The sequence below is a fragment of the Protopterus annectens genome, chromosome 4.part0 (genome assembly GCF_019279795.1).
Source record: "Protopterus annectens isolate FY-2018-M chromosome 4.part0, PAN1.0, whole genome shotgun sequence".
NCBI lineage: Eukaryota > Metazoa > Chordata > Ceratodontiformes > Protopteridae > Protopterus > Protopterus annectens.
The window spans coordinates 310,962,059-310,980,452 of record NC_056733.1 but is presented as its reverse complement, the minus strand read 5'-3'; the positions used below and the strand labels follow the sequence as shown (position 1 = coordinate 310,980,452).

The 18,394-nt window shown below is 39.3% G+C and overlaps 1 protein-coding gene across 1 annotated transcript in view; it reads right to left on the bottom strand.

The window, feature by feature from the left end:
- The window catches only part of PITPNB (phosphatidylinositol transfer protein beta), an 862,947-nt gene that overhangs the window by 433,562 nt on the left and 410,991 nt on the right, over nt 1-18,394 (bottom strand). The window contains exon 7 of the mRNA XM_044068302.1: nt 11,723-11,806. Coding sequence (XP_043924237.1) covers nt 11,723-11,806 — 84 coding nt within the window. The remainder of the gene's footprint in view (nt 1-11,722; nt 11,807-18,394) is intronic.

Here is an 18,394-nt window from a genome sequence, read left to right as displayed (position 1 = left end):
CCAAAAAGGTGTTATTTATATAATGAAGTGTAAAGTACTAAGTGCATTATATAAGCAAATGGATAAAGTGCAGAAGGGCAATACATTTATTTATTTTATTTATTTTACATTTGTTTACCGGGAAAGTCCAAATGGACACAGGTCCTTTTTCAGCAGAGGCCCGGTGAGAAAAGCTCCAACAGAAACAAAAATATACAAAAGAGAAACAAATACAACCAAGTGAGAAGCAAATACATACAATATATTGATTTAAGACACAAGCAGAGCAACAGTAATTTACATAAAATGGTTGTTTACATTTAGTGGGTATATCCACATGATTATGTGCAGTTAAAGTGAAACTACCATTAGTACATCATGCTAGCAGAGTAAGAATAATGATACTAGAGTGAAAAGGAGGAACAGGTAAATCCAGGGAAGTTGCAGGTGCACACCAGGTGTTAGCAAGGTGCGTTTTTAGAAGTTTTTTTAAATTGAAGTGTCGAAATGTGCAAAAAAACAAACACAATGAAAAACAAGCATAAGAAAAAGAGGAAAATATTTTCCAACCCAGTCTTCTGGTTTGTGATTCTCAGATGCTGCCTACTGCAACATCATCCCTCCCCCTCTTCATGAAATCTATGGTGATATCCAAAGCACAATGTCGACAAATGGGCCCTCCTTAATGAGGAAACCCAGACACTCAATAGAGGTTTGGATCACAACTACCACCACACCAGAAAAGAAGGAAAAAAGCAGACGACATATTTGTTGGTTTGGTTGAGATCCTTTTGTGAGCAAGCCTTACTACTGCTCCGTGCTTCCTCAGACCTTACCTGTGATGGAAGTGAATAATCCTGTGAGAGGCATTCCACACACACACATGGAGTGATGTCATCTCAGCCCAATCCACCTACGAGGTGAGCATTTTACCATCACTCCTCATCTCCACTGGGAACTCGTGCCTTTCCTCAGCCAAGAGAACACAGTTTTCTCCCTTCTCCGAGACAGACGTATGCAGGAAAAGCCTCTTTATTCCTTTATCCCCAATCTGGTCATCTAGCAACTGGACTGTTTGTCAGGTCATGGTCTTGTGGGTCATACATCAGGACTGCATCTCTCGACACCATGAAGCCAACACAAAACATGAACAATGCGACGAAAAAGACTGATTTAGAAGACAGAATCCATGAAACATAAAGTAGTACAAAAGAAAAGAAAAAAAAAGTGACATGAATTTTTAAACCACAAACAGCATATGAAGTACAGCAGCCAAAAAAGGATGATCCTCATGAAGTTACAGAACAAGATAAATACAAAGGGTGTAACACCAGATATTTTAATAGAACGATGCACACGACGCTTTTGAGGCAAGCTCTTTATCAAAGAATTAGAATAACCACATTTTATGGCTAGGTTCATGGGCAGTACATAAAAGAAAAATATTAAGATGTTGATCTTTAATGTAAATATTAAAAAGGAAATAAAGCATACAGTGTGACATGCATAAGAAAGGAAAATATTGTGTGTATGTAAGGTAGGAGGCTCATAAATTCAAGGAACAAGAATACTGTTGAAGAAAGATGGGAGGTTTGATAATGTGGCGGCTGTATTAAGTAAAGGAAACTATTACAGAAAACAATAGTGGTAGCCAGAAGAGCTATTCACTAATTATTCATGTTTTGTTGACAAGCATATTACACCAAGGTCTGTACCCCATTTTTTATGGTACAGCTATGATTTATGATATATGGATAGAGGGGAAGCATATGAAATTTTGTTTGATAATACTCCTCTGTAGACCAGTGACAGCATAAATATGTTTCAGGAGATAGAGCCCTACTTACTGATAAATGTTAGTATTGATGGCTCACAGTCCTTGGTTGCGAAGTCTACATGTCCTCCCTCTGTCTATATGGTTTTCCATGGAGGCCTACATTTTCTTCCCACATTCCAAAGACGTGTTGTAAAGTGAGTGGCAATTCCTAAAACTCCTTGTTATTGCTCATGCCATATCTATCGTCCTGTGATGAGCAGTAACCCCATCTCAATAAGATTTTCAGCTTTCCTCCTGCTGACCACATAGGAAAGTAATGCTCAAAACAGCTCTTAACAGGAATAAGCATATTTCATTGCCACGTTATTTAAAAGGAAAAAGGAAAAAAAAAAAAAAAAAAGAAGACAATAGGCATACGAAAACTGGTTGGTCCCATGCATGAATATTCAGAAGTTATACATACAGAAAGGACAGACATAACATGAGAAACATATTTCAACATTTATAGTGAACAGTTACAAGAAATAAAGACAGAGCAAATACCAGGCTTTTCTGATCATAAAGCCATGTTGGAAAAGGCGGATGCAGAGGTTACAAATGTTACTAAAGCTACGGGTATAAACAGATAATGAAATTGTTAAGGTAATGGAGTCATTTTGGCAAGGTGACAAAAGAATGTGCTGTGGCAATGGGACACACTGGTGGATGGAACTAAAAATGATGAAATTTGGATGGAGTACCAATCCACCAGATGAACACTGTAGCTACATCTGGCTTGTCTCATCACTGTTTCACAAGTGATTACAGCAATTTTCTACTAGCAGGCAAAGCACCAGGACTGGACTGCTTTTCAGCCGATTTCTATAAAAGTGTTATACAGGAAGTTTCCAAGCCCTTTTAAACTTCTTTATGGACTCCATCAGCAGGTTGTCTTTCCCCAAGGAAGTGGTCTGAGCTAAAGTACTTATGTCCCCAAAGCCAGAGAGATATCCCCTGGACCTGGGCAAATAATGTATTGCATTGTTACTGATTTAAAGACTGTTTCCAGAACTCTAGTCAACAGACATAAAATATCCTCCCTCAAGATGATGGTGATAACCATCTGGGATTTACTAAGGATAATGTGGATAGCCCTGATTTTTGGCTTAACTTGTAGGCAGACTGTGCCTTCCCAGGGTAAGACTGGGGCAGAGAGTTACTTACTGACTTTAATAAAGCAGTTGGCTCTATCGGGTGGGATTTTTTATGGAGCCCCAAGTAACTTTATTGAGTGGTGTAAACTATAGTATAACAAATCCTGCTGCCTAGGTATTAATGAACCAAGTGTTATCCCCCAAATCTTTCTTAAAATGTTGAACCTAGCAGGGTGCCCATTATCCCCCCTGATGTTTGTGCTGGCAGCTCATGACTTAGACCTATGCTTGCATTTCTACTTCCCTGACAGTACAGGTTTAGAAGGGCTCTCCCAGTTACCACATGGTTTGCAGACAATTGTGCTATCTAGCTTGCAAACTCTAAATTGCATGTCTGGGATATACTTTCCTTCTTCCAGGAGATAGCCTCAGTTATGGGATTACACAGACTTGAAGAAATCAGCATCTTCCGTCTGAGCGAAGAGGCTTTTACATCTTTATTGCATGATAATAATATTGTCCTTACGATCCTCATAGAACATACTCATTTGGTTATCAAGATGACATGCAAGACTGAAAAAATGGTCACTCTAAACACTAATAAGGTTATGTGTGTAATCAGAAATGAATTAACTCAGGAGGACTTACACTTCCTGTTATTTTTTAACATGACAAAGGTAAATTAAAATATGTATTACTAAAAGTATTATTTATTCTGCATCATCTTTCCAATGTTATAGACTTCAACTTTGTGGGTAAATGCAGCTCCATCATTGGTGATTAGCTGTGATCGGGCAAACACCCTAGAGAGTCCGTCATAAACATCCAGTTATTCCAAAATGTTATGGTGGTTTTGGCACTTCAACCTATGCACTTATGTGATTTCTATTCTGGGATGATACTATGCTCGAACCCAATTCAAGCCACGCTCCATCTGGATGTTAATGGAATTGCTTCACTACACTCAGATGGTAGGCCATAAGCAGCAGCAACAAACACACAAGGCATGAGCTCCCATGGGCTAGAACACTAACTTGAGTCTCATGCATAGTTAAAGGCTCAATCCTGACCAGGTATTTCTTCATAGGTTCACAGGTAGGCACTAGGTTATTGGCCCAAGGGCCTAAGTAAGCCTAGCCAACAAGGTTCCCAGGCTTATGCCACCCAAGAAAGTTATTTTCCTGTGCCCCTGTCGAGCAGAGACACAGAAGTGATCCCCGGGGTCTATTTCCTACTTCCCATCCACTCATCAAGATTTTTCTTGAAGAGTGCTAACGAGGAACTTTGCTTGACATAGATGGGTAGCTTGTTCCAGAGTATGGTAACTCTTCGGGACAGGAATCTATCCCTCCAGCATGTCCTGTTTATTGTGGAGGCAAGGTTTAGGTCCCTAGAGCGTGTAGCTCGGAGGGAGTGGGATTTCTTTAGGTGTAGCATGTCCAACAGCTCTGGGTTTGACATAGCTTTATATGTCAGGCAGAGATCACCTCAGAGTAGGCAGTATGCTACAGAGTAAAGCTGGAGTTTTTTGAGACAGTCAGTGTAGGGCATCTGTTTGAGGCCAGTAATCCTCTTTGTGAGGTACTTTTGTGGCCTTTCCAGCTGCTGCAGATGTCTTGTGAGGTACACTCAAAAAGGGGCGTTGTACTCTATAATGGGTCTAATGAGTGCTGAGTAGAGGGGAACAATGACCTCTTTTTTCCTGGATGAGAACTCTTTTGTGATGAGGTGTGCCACGTAGAAGGATTTCCTGACTACTGTGACGATGTGATTATCAAAGGAGAGACTACTGTCCACCTGGGTCCCAAGGTCTCTTATCACACATTCGGCATTAAGTAGACTGCCGCCTATGTGGTAGTTCATGAGTACAGAGTTTTTTACAAAGGGGATGACAATGCACTTTTTGGCATTGAGCTTGAGGCCATGGCTCTGCCACCAGGCATCTGTCTCAGTGAGGCCCTTCTGTAGGATGTCCACTTCATTTGGAGACGCAACTATGGCTCCTAGTTTGCAGACATCTGTAAACTTCATTAGCCAAAGGTCTTCTGTGTTAGCCTGTACTTCAGAGAAGTAGATACCAAACAGGAGAGGTCCCAGGACTCACCAATTTGGAATAGGTTAATTAATCAATTGATCAACATAATTTGTGGTGACCACATATGATTAATGCAGGTATAATATTTGTTAGTGACCTCTGTGGGCTGGAGTCCAAATTATTCCTATCGTTTGTTGACCTGAAAGAATGCATTTCTTTAGCTCACATTAACTGGTGGCAATACCTGCAGGTTCAGGTTGCAGTTAGTCCCTGGCCATCATTCTCACTTTGTGAAGGGACCCACCAGGCAGTTAATTTTCAATAAAGGACAGTTTTATCCTACTACAGCAATTAATATGATGAGGTTTTGGTATGAGGTGTTCGGTCCTCATACTCGCATACTTAGAAATTGGGTGACATAAGAGTGAAGATGACCATATATCACAGGTGGATTTTTATGAGGCAGTTGGAGAGTGATTTTTAAGCACCTTGATTCTAGAGTCCCACCGTTGACAAACGATTTCTGCTAACCATTTTTGGCAGATTTCCCTGGCACAACTGGTAAATCCAGGGGGTTTAAATACCAACTGTTGGTGTTGCTCAGCACTGGATGCTATTTCCACCTTATTTGGAACTATCCACCTCAACAACTCTTGTGCTTCATCTTTGTGTTGAATATTAAGCAAATTCTTAACGATAACCTTCCAGTAGCAGAAGAGACAAGTTATTGGTTGTTGGAATAGGAGCAAGTAGTAAGCATATGTATTGTACTGAATTTTTTTTTGTTTTTGTTTTTTTTTTTTTTTTGGCTGCGTAACGTCTCACTCAGTATCATGGCACTCATTTTTCAGCAGTGGAAACTGATTCCAACTGACCGGAAATCATCATTGCAGATTTTCATTCAAATGTAAGTTACAGATTAACACACACCAGGATGTAACGTGGTGAAATAAATCCTTTTCTTAGCTGTTATTTTTGGAAGATTCATATATGACATCATTTCCCTGGATACCCAAATGTATATCTTGTGCTCTCTGGTCTTGTAACACCTCGTTTATTGTGCATTGATTTTCTATTTGAAGTTGGAATACATCTGCTATAATTAAAAAAAAAAGAAAAGAAAATATTCAATTAAAAAAAGATTAAGACTGATTACAGATTTTATGAAAGAAACAGTAAAAGAAAATAGTTTAATAATTTAAAGGAAGAATTTGCACATGAATATAAAAAGTAATAATGTAGAAATATAAAGTAAGGAAAAGTACCAGGAAAAAAATAAGGAAAGCTTGAATGAATAAATGCTTACAATACACACATATGTAGTAGTGTCACATTTATTATGACAACTAGAAAAGAAGGGTGGATGTGAAATTAAAAGAGCTGCAGTAAGACAATTCAGCTTGGTATGAGAAAATTAAACGTTATTCAAACTAAACTATATAGGGAAATGGAGCAAGATGCTAGAATGAGAAAAAAGAACAACAATTTAAGATATAATGAAAGATAATTAGAAGAAAAGAACACTAGAACATGTAAATAAGTATTAAGTGACTGAAGATAGTACACAAAAGGATAGTACTGGGTAAACGTTTTTAGGATATTACTAAAAGGCTTTATGTATTTGTTAAGCATATTAAAAGTGTAAGGCTACTTTTATAATTTCTTAAGGTACACATTCGTAAAAGCAGATAAAGAAAGTCTGGGACATTGAAATTGGAAATTTAATACTTTAATAAACACAGATTTCAAAAATAAAAATCATGTAAATGGGACTGAAAACAAACTAGAATATTTGAGAAGTCCAAGGAATAGGCAATAGAAAAGATATAAGATTGCTAAGACAGTATATTATTATATATTAACAGAAGGGACTTGGTTATCTCCAAGGTGTTTGGTAATGAAAACTATTAAAACTATAGGAAATTCTGAAAAGTTGTAGCTTTGAGGATGGAGTATTTAACCCAATAATGTCTGTGTGCGAGCACTAAAATTTCCGCAGGAAAGGTTTCAAAATCCTTGGCAGTTTTCAAACCCTTCTCTACCTGAAGAATGCATGGCACAGCATCTTTGACCTCTAGCTGTGTACTTTGAGGACTGAAGCAACATTTTCCCCTTCACTTAACTTAATTTTCTTAATCGTAACCTGCATTCTGTGAAGACTGCGATCATGGGCTAGATTCCGAATAAATGCTCTCACTCTAAGTGACCACTTACACTGAGTATGTTAAGAGCAGGTCATGTAAGCCTTACACTGTACTAAGTCACTTACACTGACAGCAAGTATTTCAGAATCCAGGCAGACTTGCACTGATTAATCTGGCCCAATATCATCTCCTTCGGCAAATTTGAGTTTTCATACTTTTGACACATACTGTTATAACAACAAAACCAAACTCAAAATATGAATGACCACAATTTTACATAAACTTCATCTTAAAGTTCTGTTAACATACAAGTAAATTGTCTAAATGAAAATAAAAAAAAACATCTAATAGCTTTAACAGAAAGACATACATCCTAACGAGCAGAAAACCTCAAACTACAAGCAAGAATAGGAAAAACTTTACTTTCTACACACAGTTCCGAAAGGTCTTCAGCAAGCAAACTAAGGAGGTAATCACAAAAGAGGTTCCTATATTAATAGTCCAGGGTCACTCCACAAATTAGGACAATAACTGCTACCTACTTTCTCCAAAAGCATTAAACAATCTCACCTTACAAATTCAGTGGGGTAGTGCATAATAACATTGGTGTAGATTAGTGTCTACAGATCTAAAGATCAAGGTAAGCTTTAAATATAGACAAAGTAGTACTTAGCTTGATCTGTGGTGGTAACTTGTTCACAGGCTGTGAATACATCATGTTAGCAATCTATCGCTCCCGTGAGTCTTCTGTACTTGGTGGTTTAGATCTAGGTCTCAAGTACAGTGTTTGTATAGCCAATGGTTTTGTAGAGAAATTAAAGGTCAAACAGGAGTAGAACTTTCATGGTTCAAAAAGTGAGGCACAGGTCACTTCAGAACAGCCTGTAATCTAATGAGTGTAAGGACAATTGTCATAATTTGTCAGTACAACTGAAGGATTTAGGATCTTTAATTTTCTTGGTTAGGCATCTTTGTGGCCTTCACAGATAAGCAATATGCTGGGATTTGTATGTACCACATGCGTCAATGTATTCAGTGATGTATAAATTTAGTGCAATTAAGTCACTGGAATTACTCTACATTATTTCTGTGCACAAGATCAGACAAATCACTTGTAAATCTCTTTGCCATTATATTTTCTTTCTCAGAAGTCATCTGTTCAGTGATTTATTAGCATTTTCTGTTTGAAGACAGTGCTGTCTGACAGTCTTAGCATTTATACACTTTCAGGTTATTCTCTGTCTCTTTCAAGTTTATACAGTACTGTGAGTGGTTCCTTTACTCTCTCTTGCTCTTGGTTAGCCCTTTATTGTGCAATATATTCCCTGTAAGAAGTAGCAATGCATTTTCTAAAAGTTCTTGTTTTCTAACAAAATTCAAGGTCTGCCCATCAACATCATATATTCCAGTTCACGTAGAACCAAAGTTAGACTTATTAATTCCAACCAAGGCTTCATTTTATATTTGTGCAACAAAGGACTGCAAAATATCATTTGCTCCTGTATATCAGACATTTTAGTGCAAAGTGCTCCACTGCACCATACATAAGTATCTAGTACAGAAAAGAGTAAAATCCCAAGAAGGAAAGACATCCCTGATAAGTATCAGCAAGAAACTACGATGCCTCATTAAATCATCCAAAGCTAGTTTCGAAAGAAAAATTGCCAATGACTCCAAAGATAACCACAAAGCGTTCTTTGGCTATGTCAAGAACCTATGTGGCAACTCTCAGATCTGCTCTGAGTTAGTGCAGAATGGCACAAAATACACTGAACTGACTGATATTGCCAACATTGTGGCAGACAGGATTAGGGCAAACTTCACCCCCTCTCATGCCCTAAAGAGCCCATAGCCATACCAGAAAAATGTAGGGCTCCGTCAATCACCAACACACAGGTTAAAACAGCCCTATCCAAAGCCAAAAACACAGCTTCAATGGGACCAGACGGTGTCCCAGGCTGTATCTTACACGAGCTCCAAAATGAAGTAACCCCCTCACCTAAACACACTGTTCAAACTCAGCCTCTCTACAGGCTACGTACCCACAGAGTGGCGCACAGCAACAGTTATCCCACTCCACAAAGGTGGAGCTACAATGGACCCCGGGAACTATCACCCTTATAAGCCTGACTAGCCTGGTCTGCAAGACTATGGAGCGCATCATCATGGAACTCATTAATTGACATTGGGAACCTCCAAACCTTGGACCCTACCCAGTTTGGCTTTGTTAAGGGCAGATCATGCCTCCTAAACCTGGTGGACCTCTTTGAGACAGTTACCAAGGCATTAGACGAGGGAAAGGAGGTCCACACAGCTTACCTAGACCTTGCAAAGGCTTTTGACACCATTCCCCAGTCTAGTATTATAGACAAGTTCACCAGCTTGAACATAAACCCCTACGTCACAAGATGGGTTGCCGACTGGCAACTCTAAACCAGTTACAAGTGGTGTCCCCCAGGGCTCAGTCCTAGGACCCCTGCATATACTTCTCAGAGGTACAGGCAAGCATAGAAGGACTATGGCTGACCAGGTTCGCAGACGACTGCACACTAGGGGCCATAATTGATTCTCTGGCTGATACAGACACCCTCCAGAAGGGTCTCACTGAGATGGATACCTGGTGTCAAAATGATGGCCTCAAGCTAAATGCCAAAAAGTGCATAGTCATCCCCTTGGGAAAAAATAAAGTACCCGCAAACTACCACATAGGTGGTAGTCCCCTAAATACAGAAACTGCAATAAGGGATCTGGGGACCCAAGGAGATAGTAATCTCTCCTTTGATAATCATATTGTCAAGGTGGTTGGAAAATCCTTCTATGTGGCCCACCTAATCACAAAAGGGTTTGCATCTAGAACAATTGTGCCTCTCTACTCATCACTCATTAGACTCATCATAGAATACAACGCCCCATTTGGGATGTACCTTACAAGACACCTGCAACAGCTGGAAAGACCACAAACGTACCTCACCAAGAGGATTACTGGCCTCAAACAGATGTCCTATGCAGCCCGACTCAAAAAAACTCCAGCTGTACTCTGTTCCATACTGCTTACTCAGAGGTGATCTCTACCTGACATACAAGGCCATGTCCAACCCAGAATTGATGGACATGATCCACCTAAAAAAAAAAACAAATCCCGGAGAGCCACATGCTCTAGAGATATAAACCTCACCACAATGATAAATAGGACATGCTGGAGGGATAGATTCCTGTCCCAGAGACTCCCCATGCTTTGGAACAGGATTCCAATATATATCAGGCAGAGCTACTCACTAACACTCTTCAAGAGAAACCTTGACAGGTGGATGGGAAACAGAAAATTTACCCCAGGGATCACTGCAGTGGATCTGCTGGACAGTGGCGCAGGGAACTAATGGCTCTGCTGGACAGAGGCACAGGGAACTAATCTAAGGGGGTGGCGAAAGCCAACACATTCTGGCTAGGCTTATAAATGCCCTTGGGCAGATAGCCTAGTACTTGCCTATGAATCTATGAACCTATAATTGGCCTACATTAATTTCTCTTGTTACCTCATACTGTTGTACCTCAGCAGAGGCTTGCTACATTTGCATGACAACAGCATATGTAATGTTTTGCTTATTGCTCCTTTTGCCTCTTATTTTAGTGCAGGCAACTCACAATGAGTTTACCAAGTTTGTACACAATTTTCTTTCTTGCACTATACTGCAGTTAACTCCTGTTTCAACATACTTTCAAAATTAAAGGAAAACTCCTACCTAGAACTAAAAACATTTGTTTTTTCACTCTATCTTTGTTTCCTGGCCTATTTTAACATCTCAAAAATCACTCTCCTTTATTTGTAATTTTAGCCTGTTTTCCACAACATGACTACCAATGGGGCTTGATGTATCAATGTGATCTTGTTCGTCCTCAAGCCTTTCTCTTTCCCACAATGCTTTGTATAACTCATGCCAGAAATAAGGAAGTAACTGAGAATTCCCATGCCATTAACATATAATGGGATTTGTGTGAGTCACTGTTTTCTTCTTTACCTTCTGAAAAAAGGACCTCCTCTTTTCTGTGTCCAGTCACCCATATGTATGTTTGGCTCTGACCTTGTTTTACACTATAATTAGAAGTTATCCACCTACAGCCAGAAAAGTAAAGAAACTGTAGGCCTTTGTTCAGTTTTTTTTTTTTTTTTTGTAGCTCAAGAGGAACTGACACCCCCCCCCCCCACACACACACACACACACACACTACTGCAGTGGTGTTAAAACTGTCACTGCATTGACAGAACCTTGCAAAATCAATTCTTCTTGGACTACAAATGAAAACCCTGAACAGAGGCCTGCGCAATTTAGGTACTTTTCTGCCATAGCTGGATAACTTCTAAGTATAGTGTAAAACAAGGTCTGAGCCAACTATTTTTTCCTAAATTATTAAGGCTACTTCAATGAATTAATATTTTTAAGACAAAATTGTGAGCCATAAAGCTTCAGCCACAATCTCCTTCATAATCCGTGATCATATAATTTAAGAGGATCTTTCTCTCTAATGCACATCAGTAATGTTGATGAGGTTATTATTTATTTAATAAAGAATGAAGCAGGTAACTAACTGCACTTAATCATCAAATAGTTAACGACCAAAATTACTACTGACAATCTACAAATAATCATATACTTACTCCGGGCTCCACTTGACTCCTATCTGCAATGTCAATGTGAACAACATCTACAGATTTCCAAGTATCTTCATCTAATCCATGCACCTACAATGAGAGGGAAAAAAAAACATCAGGACAGTAAAAAGAAACACATTTCTTAGAAGGACATAACATATATAAATGCACACCATACAAACTGACATTCATGAGTACCTTCTTACTCCAGATACCCTCTCACTTGGCATAGTTCTTTCACTCTACAACTCTGGCTCTTGCCTAATGCCTCTGCTGATTAGAGCCATAGTTTTAAATGACAGTGGCCTAGGAAGGTAAACCCATACTCATCTCTATAGTTCTGACATCATGGTGATCTAAACATTTACACCTACAACAGTTATTAGGCCTTCAACTCAAAGTGGTAGATAAGCCATTCAAAAGGAAATGAACAAAAGGTAATAAGTACTTAATAAGAATGGCCCAATCAAAAATCAACTGACACGATGAGTACTTGCACACCCATTACTGTAGCTGACCATAAAATAACCCTTAGCACTAGGTAATAACTATGAAAAAGAATATGCAGTCCATAGAAACCCCCCAACCTCCCAGGAAAGATGGAGCAATGTAAAGAAAACTAATTTTCAGCAATGACCACTGTTTGTACCATGAATGCTCACAGGTAAATGAATCAAAATTCATCTCACTCTTGAAAAAACACTGAAAGAAGCACCATCTTTGGTGAACTGTCACTTAGGTGCATTGACAGATGACTGATGAGGAACTGATAAAATGAAGTAGTTAGAAATCCATGTTGATAGCCTTTGATAGTCCATTGCCAAGTCACCCATGATGGTAACAAGCAAGTTGAAGCAGTTACCATTCAAGGGAATTGGATTGTGAGGCTTTTACATCAGAGCTTGGGACTTACTGAAACCATCTTCTCAGGCAGATGCATCATGATAGCTACAGACAAACTTACAGCGTAACCACACTACAGTTCTCATTCTTTCAACTAGGTGGTATTATTTACATGAATTATATTGCAATATTTTGAAGTTTTGCGGATGATATTTATACACTGTTAATGGGATTGCTGTGTCTAACATATGTACAATGACAGAAAATGTCACCTTTATATACGAACACACACATGCAAACATATTTATACATATTTTATATAAACACACACACACATATATTCACACACAAAAACATACACAGACCTTTCCCACACAACTCTATTATGCTAACTGAACACAGACACATTTTGAGTTTATAATGATTTCTTACTCTGAAAAAATTCGAATACACATACTTTCCATAAACAGCCTTCCAGTCTGCTACGCTATAATGCCTCTGGCCTGAATAATTTTGTGATTAGTATGCAAGACATTATTACAAATACTGTGAAATTTCTTAGCAAACTTGCAGTGAATTGTACCTGAAAACATAGGTGCTCAGTTTTTACAAACTGTGATCACAGATATGAAGACTTCCAAGAAGTTCTATGTAAAATTTGTTACTTCCCATTACTGGGACAGTTTTTATTATGCTGCATACTGACACTAACAAAAAATGTCAATTTTTTTATCATACTCATTTCTTAATTAGATAAATCCAGTAGACACAAGCCTCTTTTTAGGGGAAATCTGGGAACACTGATTAGTGACTCGCTCAAGACTCATGCAGTTAGAAAAATGAGTCAGAGGCTAAGGTAATTAAACTTTGGATTGCCATGTGAATCTCATTACCTCGTAACCTTATTCTTCTGTGAAGAACAGATTTTTTGAATATGCATATATACATGTTTAAGTCTGATGGCATGTGAACAAAACACAGATATGTTCTGCATATATAATGCATCACATAAGCTTAACTGAAGCTAGTCTCTTCCTTATTTCTAGACTTGCCTAAAGCCTTTGACACAGTTTGTCACCTTTGACACAGTTTGTCACAGTAAACTTCAACTTCAAATGTCCTCACTAGGCATCTCTCAGCCCCCTCTTCAGTAGTTCAAAAGCTACCTGTCCAATAGGTATCAGTCAGTAAAATGGCACTCCATGCTCTCTTCTCACCTTCCAGTTACCACCTGTGTACCACAAGGCTTTATCCTTGGTCCCCTCCTCTACCATTGTCACCAACACAATCTATACATCCACAGAACAGGCCACCTTAATACAATACACAGACTGATTTAATATCAAAATGTAGAATGGCACTCATGCGAAACTGGGATGGCCGAATGCATCTTTTCCAGTTTTCGTAATGCTGTTCTGAAAATGTTCGAATGCACATTAGTGAATGGTAGTGTACATACACTTGCCACTACTTATCTCCTCCCCAAACTTCTTCATGGTGCTCCCAACCTCACTAACCTCCAGGCTTCTCAAAAATTAAAACTTGAACAATGCTAAAACACTTCTTCTTCTTTCGGCTTTTCCCGGTTAGGGGTCACCACAGTGGATCACCTGTCCGCTCATGATTGGCAGTGGAGTTTTACACTGTCGAGTTGTCAGCCCAGCACCCAACTTTCCACAGAAGGGGCACACGCACACAAACCTAGGGCCAATTTTAGAGTGTCCAATCCACCTACAGCATATCTTTGGGATGTGGGAGGAAACCCACGTGATCACAGGGAGGACATGCAGACTCCACACTGAAGGCACTCCAGCCATGGATCGAACCAGAGAACCTCTTGTTGTGAGGTGACAACATGAACAAACTTGGTAAATTTGCAGCAATTTGCTATTTTTTCAGTTATTTGTTGTAGGTAGGTATGTTTATTTTCTTTTTTCATCTGCTTAGTTGTGAACAGCTAACATTGGGTCTTTAATGTGCATTGCAGGTAATCCCATTTTGTACAGAAATGTCTCTCGTGTTCCCTCACATGGGTAGGTGCAGGAGGGTTGCACCCCTGCAAAAAATATTGTATAGCATTTTTTGCTGACATAAATTTTTTCCCAGGTATTTGTGGTTGGCTCATTGTTTATTGCTTTTGCTGTTTAAATCACTGATTTAGACAGTTGCTTTAACTGGCAGTCAAGCAATGCTGATGCAAGCACTGTTGGTGATTCCCTGCAAGTTATTTTTCCTACACAACCTTCCATTCCTTGATCTGCTTTCTAAACCTGGTGATTTTAAGCTGCCCTCCCTTACTGTGAAATGAACTTAATAAGCTCCTCCCTTTCTACACTACTGTTGATATCTTAAATTATTTATATGGCTTTCCTTGTTGTTATTTTGAAAAAAGTACATTCTGCCTTTCATTGTCTGTTATACTGATTCACTTGCTCTGAATTCATTATCTAGCTAACTGTTGGATAAAGTAGTGCATTTTTACACTCTAACAAGCACTTTTCTGTGTTTTTATATCAAGAGGTCGGAGGATTTTCCATCTAGTGGCACTGGGTTGTAGCCTGATCTGTTTAGGCTAGGGAAACACAAATTTCTGCATGTAGTTTTATTGGCCGGAGGGCTTATTAATCAGTTTATCTTGTATTTATTGCCTTTTAAATTCTGTACAACTGAGAGGCTCTTAACTGACGTCTACAAAGCAAAGTACTTTTATTGAATAACCATACCTTTATAAGCTCTTTAAAGTGCACTGATGTATCCATATCTTTATGTTTGTTTGTGGTAGCATTTTACTCAAGACACTTCTTTGTGCTTTTACATTAGGAGGACTGGGAGTATTCATCTAGTTGTAATAGGCGTTTACTTGGTCTATCGGAGATGGGAAGCACACAATATGGCTTTAAATGTAGATGTTGCACTGGCCAGAGGGCCAGTCAGTTTTCTGCATTTCTAGTGCTGGCATAAATTTGTCACATTTGCATGGAGCTGCTCACTGTGCCAGTGCCCTGTGCAGATGCAAACATCTGTAAACGTTGCTTATTTTCATACTAAAGTAGAGAGTTGATTATCCAAACTAATTGAGACCTACGGTAGTTTGGCTAATCAAACTGATCCGACAATCAAACATATAATTGAACTAAATAAAAAAACTTCTAAAATCTTTTTTTTTTCTGCACACAGGAATACACTTTTCTACCATTCAGCAATTCCAGTGGACAATAAAGAATCTTTTTCACACACAAGCTGGCTATAAGCTAAAAAGAACATGCTCAAGCGAATACGTATGTTTACATATTCAGATTTTATGATTTTTCCTACTCAAAAACTCTGGAAAGCTGGTTCAGATAATTCACATTTCGGATAATCAGCATTTGGATAATCGACTCTACTGTACTGTGAATGTTTACTGTGCTAATTACCTTATTATATCACCCAGGTCCACTGCTGCTCACAGAGCATCTGATTTGTTGGTAGGCATAATCACTGGTTAGGTTAGCTGCAGATTACACGACGTAAGCACACTTCCCTCATCTAGTTAATACTACCCTCCATTCCTATCCTTTCAAGTACACATTAGCAACTGCAACCATGGATGGGTAACTCTGCAGCCAGCTTGGTTGGCATGGGTATCCTGAGACAATGTAACAACTGCCTTATGTACACTGACAAACACTTAATTCTTGAACAGACAAACACAGTATGTGAGAGATGTAGTAACACATTGACAATGGAGGCTAGACATTCTCATAGAGAAACAAAAAAACACAAATGTGTTGTCAGTGACTGAACCATCACTCACCACATCCAAAGGACCCCACATATGCAGAAGTGTTCACATGTACCTTACCCAAACCTCAAAGGTCTCTCAGGCCTAATCCTCAGAAACGCTGTATGTACACAAACAAGATAATTCACATCATAACACATAAAGCCACATCTCATTGTGCCTCAACTACCAAGCCCATAAGGCAAAACACTCCACACCACAATATTCTGATCATAGGAGACTCCATTGTGAGACACACTGATTTCCCTTTTACCAGGTTGGATAAAAGGAAGGTTACACTTAGTTGCCTGTCAGTGGGCCAGGATTCACCAGATCAGACTAGCACTCAGGTCACTTACCCCTAGGTACCACCAATACGACTCAATCATAGTCCATGTGGGTTTGAATGACCTGAGATGCATCTTTTTGGACTACATAAATAGAGATATGATTGGGCTCTCAGAATGTGTGTTACAGGCAGGTATGAGCCTAGCACTGAGTAGCTTCTAACACCTTCAAAGATGATGCCACAATACCAGCAGAAAATGACGGACTTTAACAACTGGCTTAGCTACTGATGTTATTCCAAAGGGGTCCAATACTTGTCAGCCTGGGTGGACATGGTTGATAGGTGAAGACCATCCCCAACAAAGCAGTGTGGCCTGTCACCTGTAGGTTTTCGGATATTGGCCGAAACATTATCCACCAATATAGTGCCTTTTTTAGGCACTGTCAAACAGTCAAACTTTCCAGCATAACAAAAGCTACTCAGGAGAAGTTAAAGGTGTTTCTGCTCAATGATAGGAGCCTGAAGAAGAAGCTGCACTCTCTGGAAGCTCTCCTCAACCTGGAGAATGCTGAAGTCTGTGCAGTTACTGAAACACATTTCAAAGCCATGGAAAGCAATTCAGCAGTTTACACATTCCGACCACCCACTGAACATGAAAGAGCTAACGGTGAATTTGCATCTATCTACATAAAAGATAAGCATACCTCAAGGCTGGTCAAACAATAGGACACGCTTGAGCTACTCCATGTCTAACTAGCTATAGGAAAAATCAATTACCATATTCTTGCTAATTACAGGTCCCACACTATGAACCAGAAAACTCATACATCCTGTCTAAAGTTACTAGAATCACTCACCATTCAGCTCAGTACCATACTCATGGGTGATTTTAACTACCTCTCCATTAAATGGGAGGCATACACGGCCACTAATATACAGGCCCAAATATTTCTTAACTTTGTAAATTCAAATGTCCTGGAGCAGCTAGTCTGCACTCCCACCAGAGGAACAAATATCCTAGATTTGGTACTCAAAAATATGGGAGAGTGCTGCACCCCCCCCCCCCCCCCCCGTTACTGTTATGTTCTCACTGGTAAGATCTGATCACAAAGTGGTATCCCTTGAAATAAAGATAAAACTAGTCGTCGTCCCCCCACCTAACCCCAGAATCTTTAAGAACTTCTCTAAGGTAAATTACTCCTATTAAGGGACAGCATAGCTAGTTTCCAAGCTCCCCAAATCCAGAAAACACAAAAGGCCTTTATAGCCATATAAACAATCGCATAAAAACAGCAAGTACTAGACCAAAATAAACCCAGTTCAAGCCATAAAGACAAGCCCCCTTGGTGGACCCCTAGTATTAATAGGATGTACAACAAAAGAAAGAAAATCCTGTTTAGAAGTAAGATGGAATGTGCACAACAGAGAAATAAGTCAATTTTTAGTCTAAACAAGCAAATAAGGGTACTATTCAAGTCTCTGAAAGCAGACTATGAGATAAAAACAGCCTCCAACACTAAGGCTAACCATAAGGCATTTTCCAGTTATGTCTGCAGTCTTAAAGGCAACACCCAACAATGTGCAGAATTAGTTGTAAATGGTATCACCTATACTTAGCCAGAAGACATAGCAAATCTGCTGACCAAAAAATTCAGCTCATATTTCCCCTCCCGATCACCCCCAATTCTCCCTGAAAAAATATTCTCCACTGCTCCCACACCAATTATCAAAAAAACAGGGTGCTACTGCTCTCTCTCTAAAGCTAAATACATAGCTTCAATGG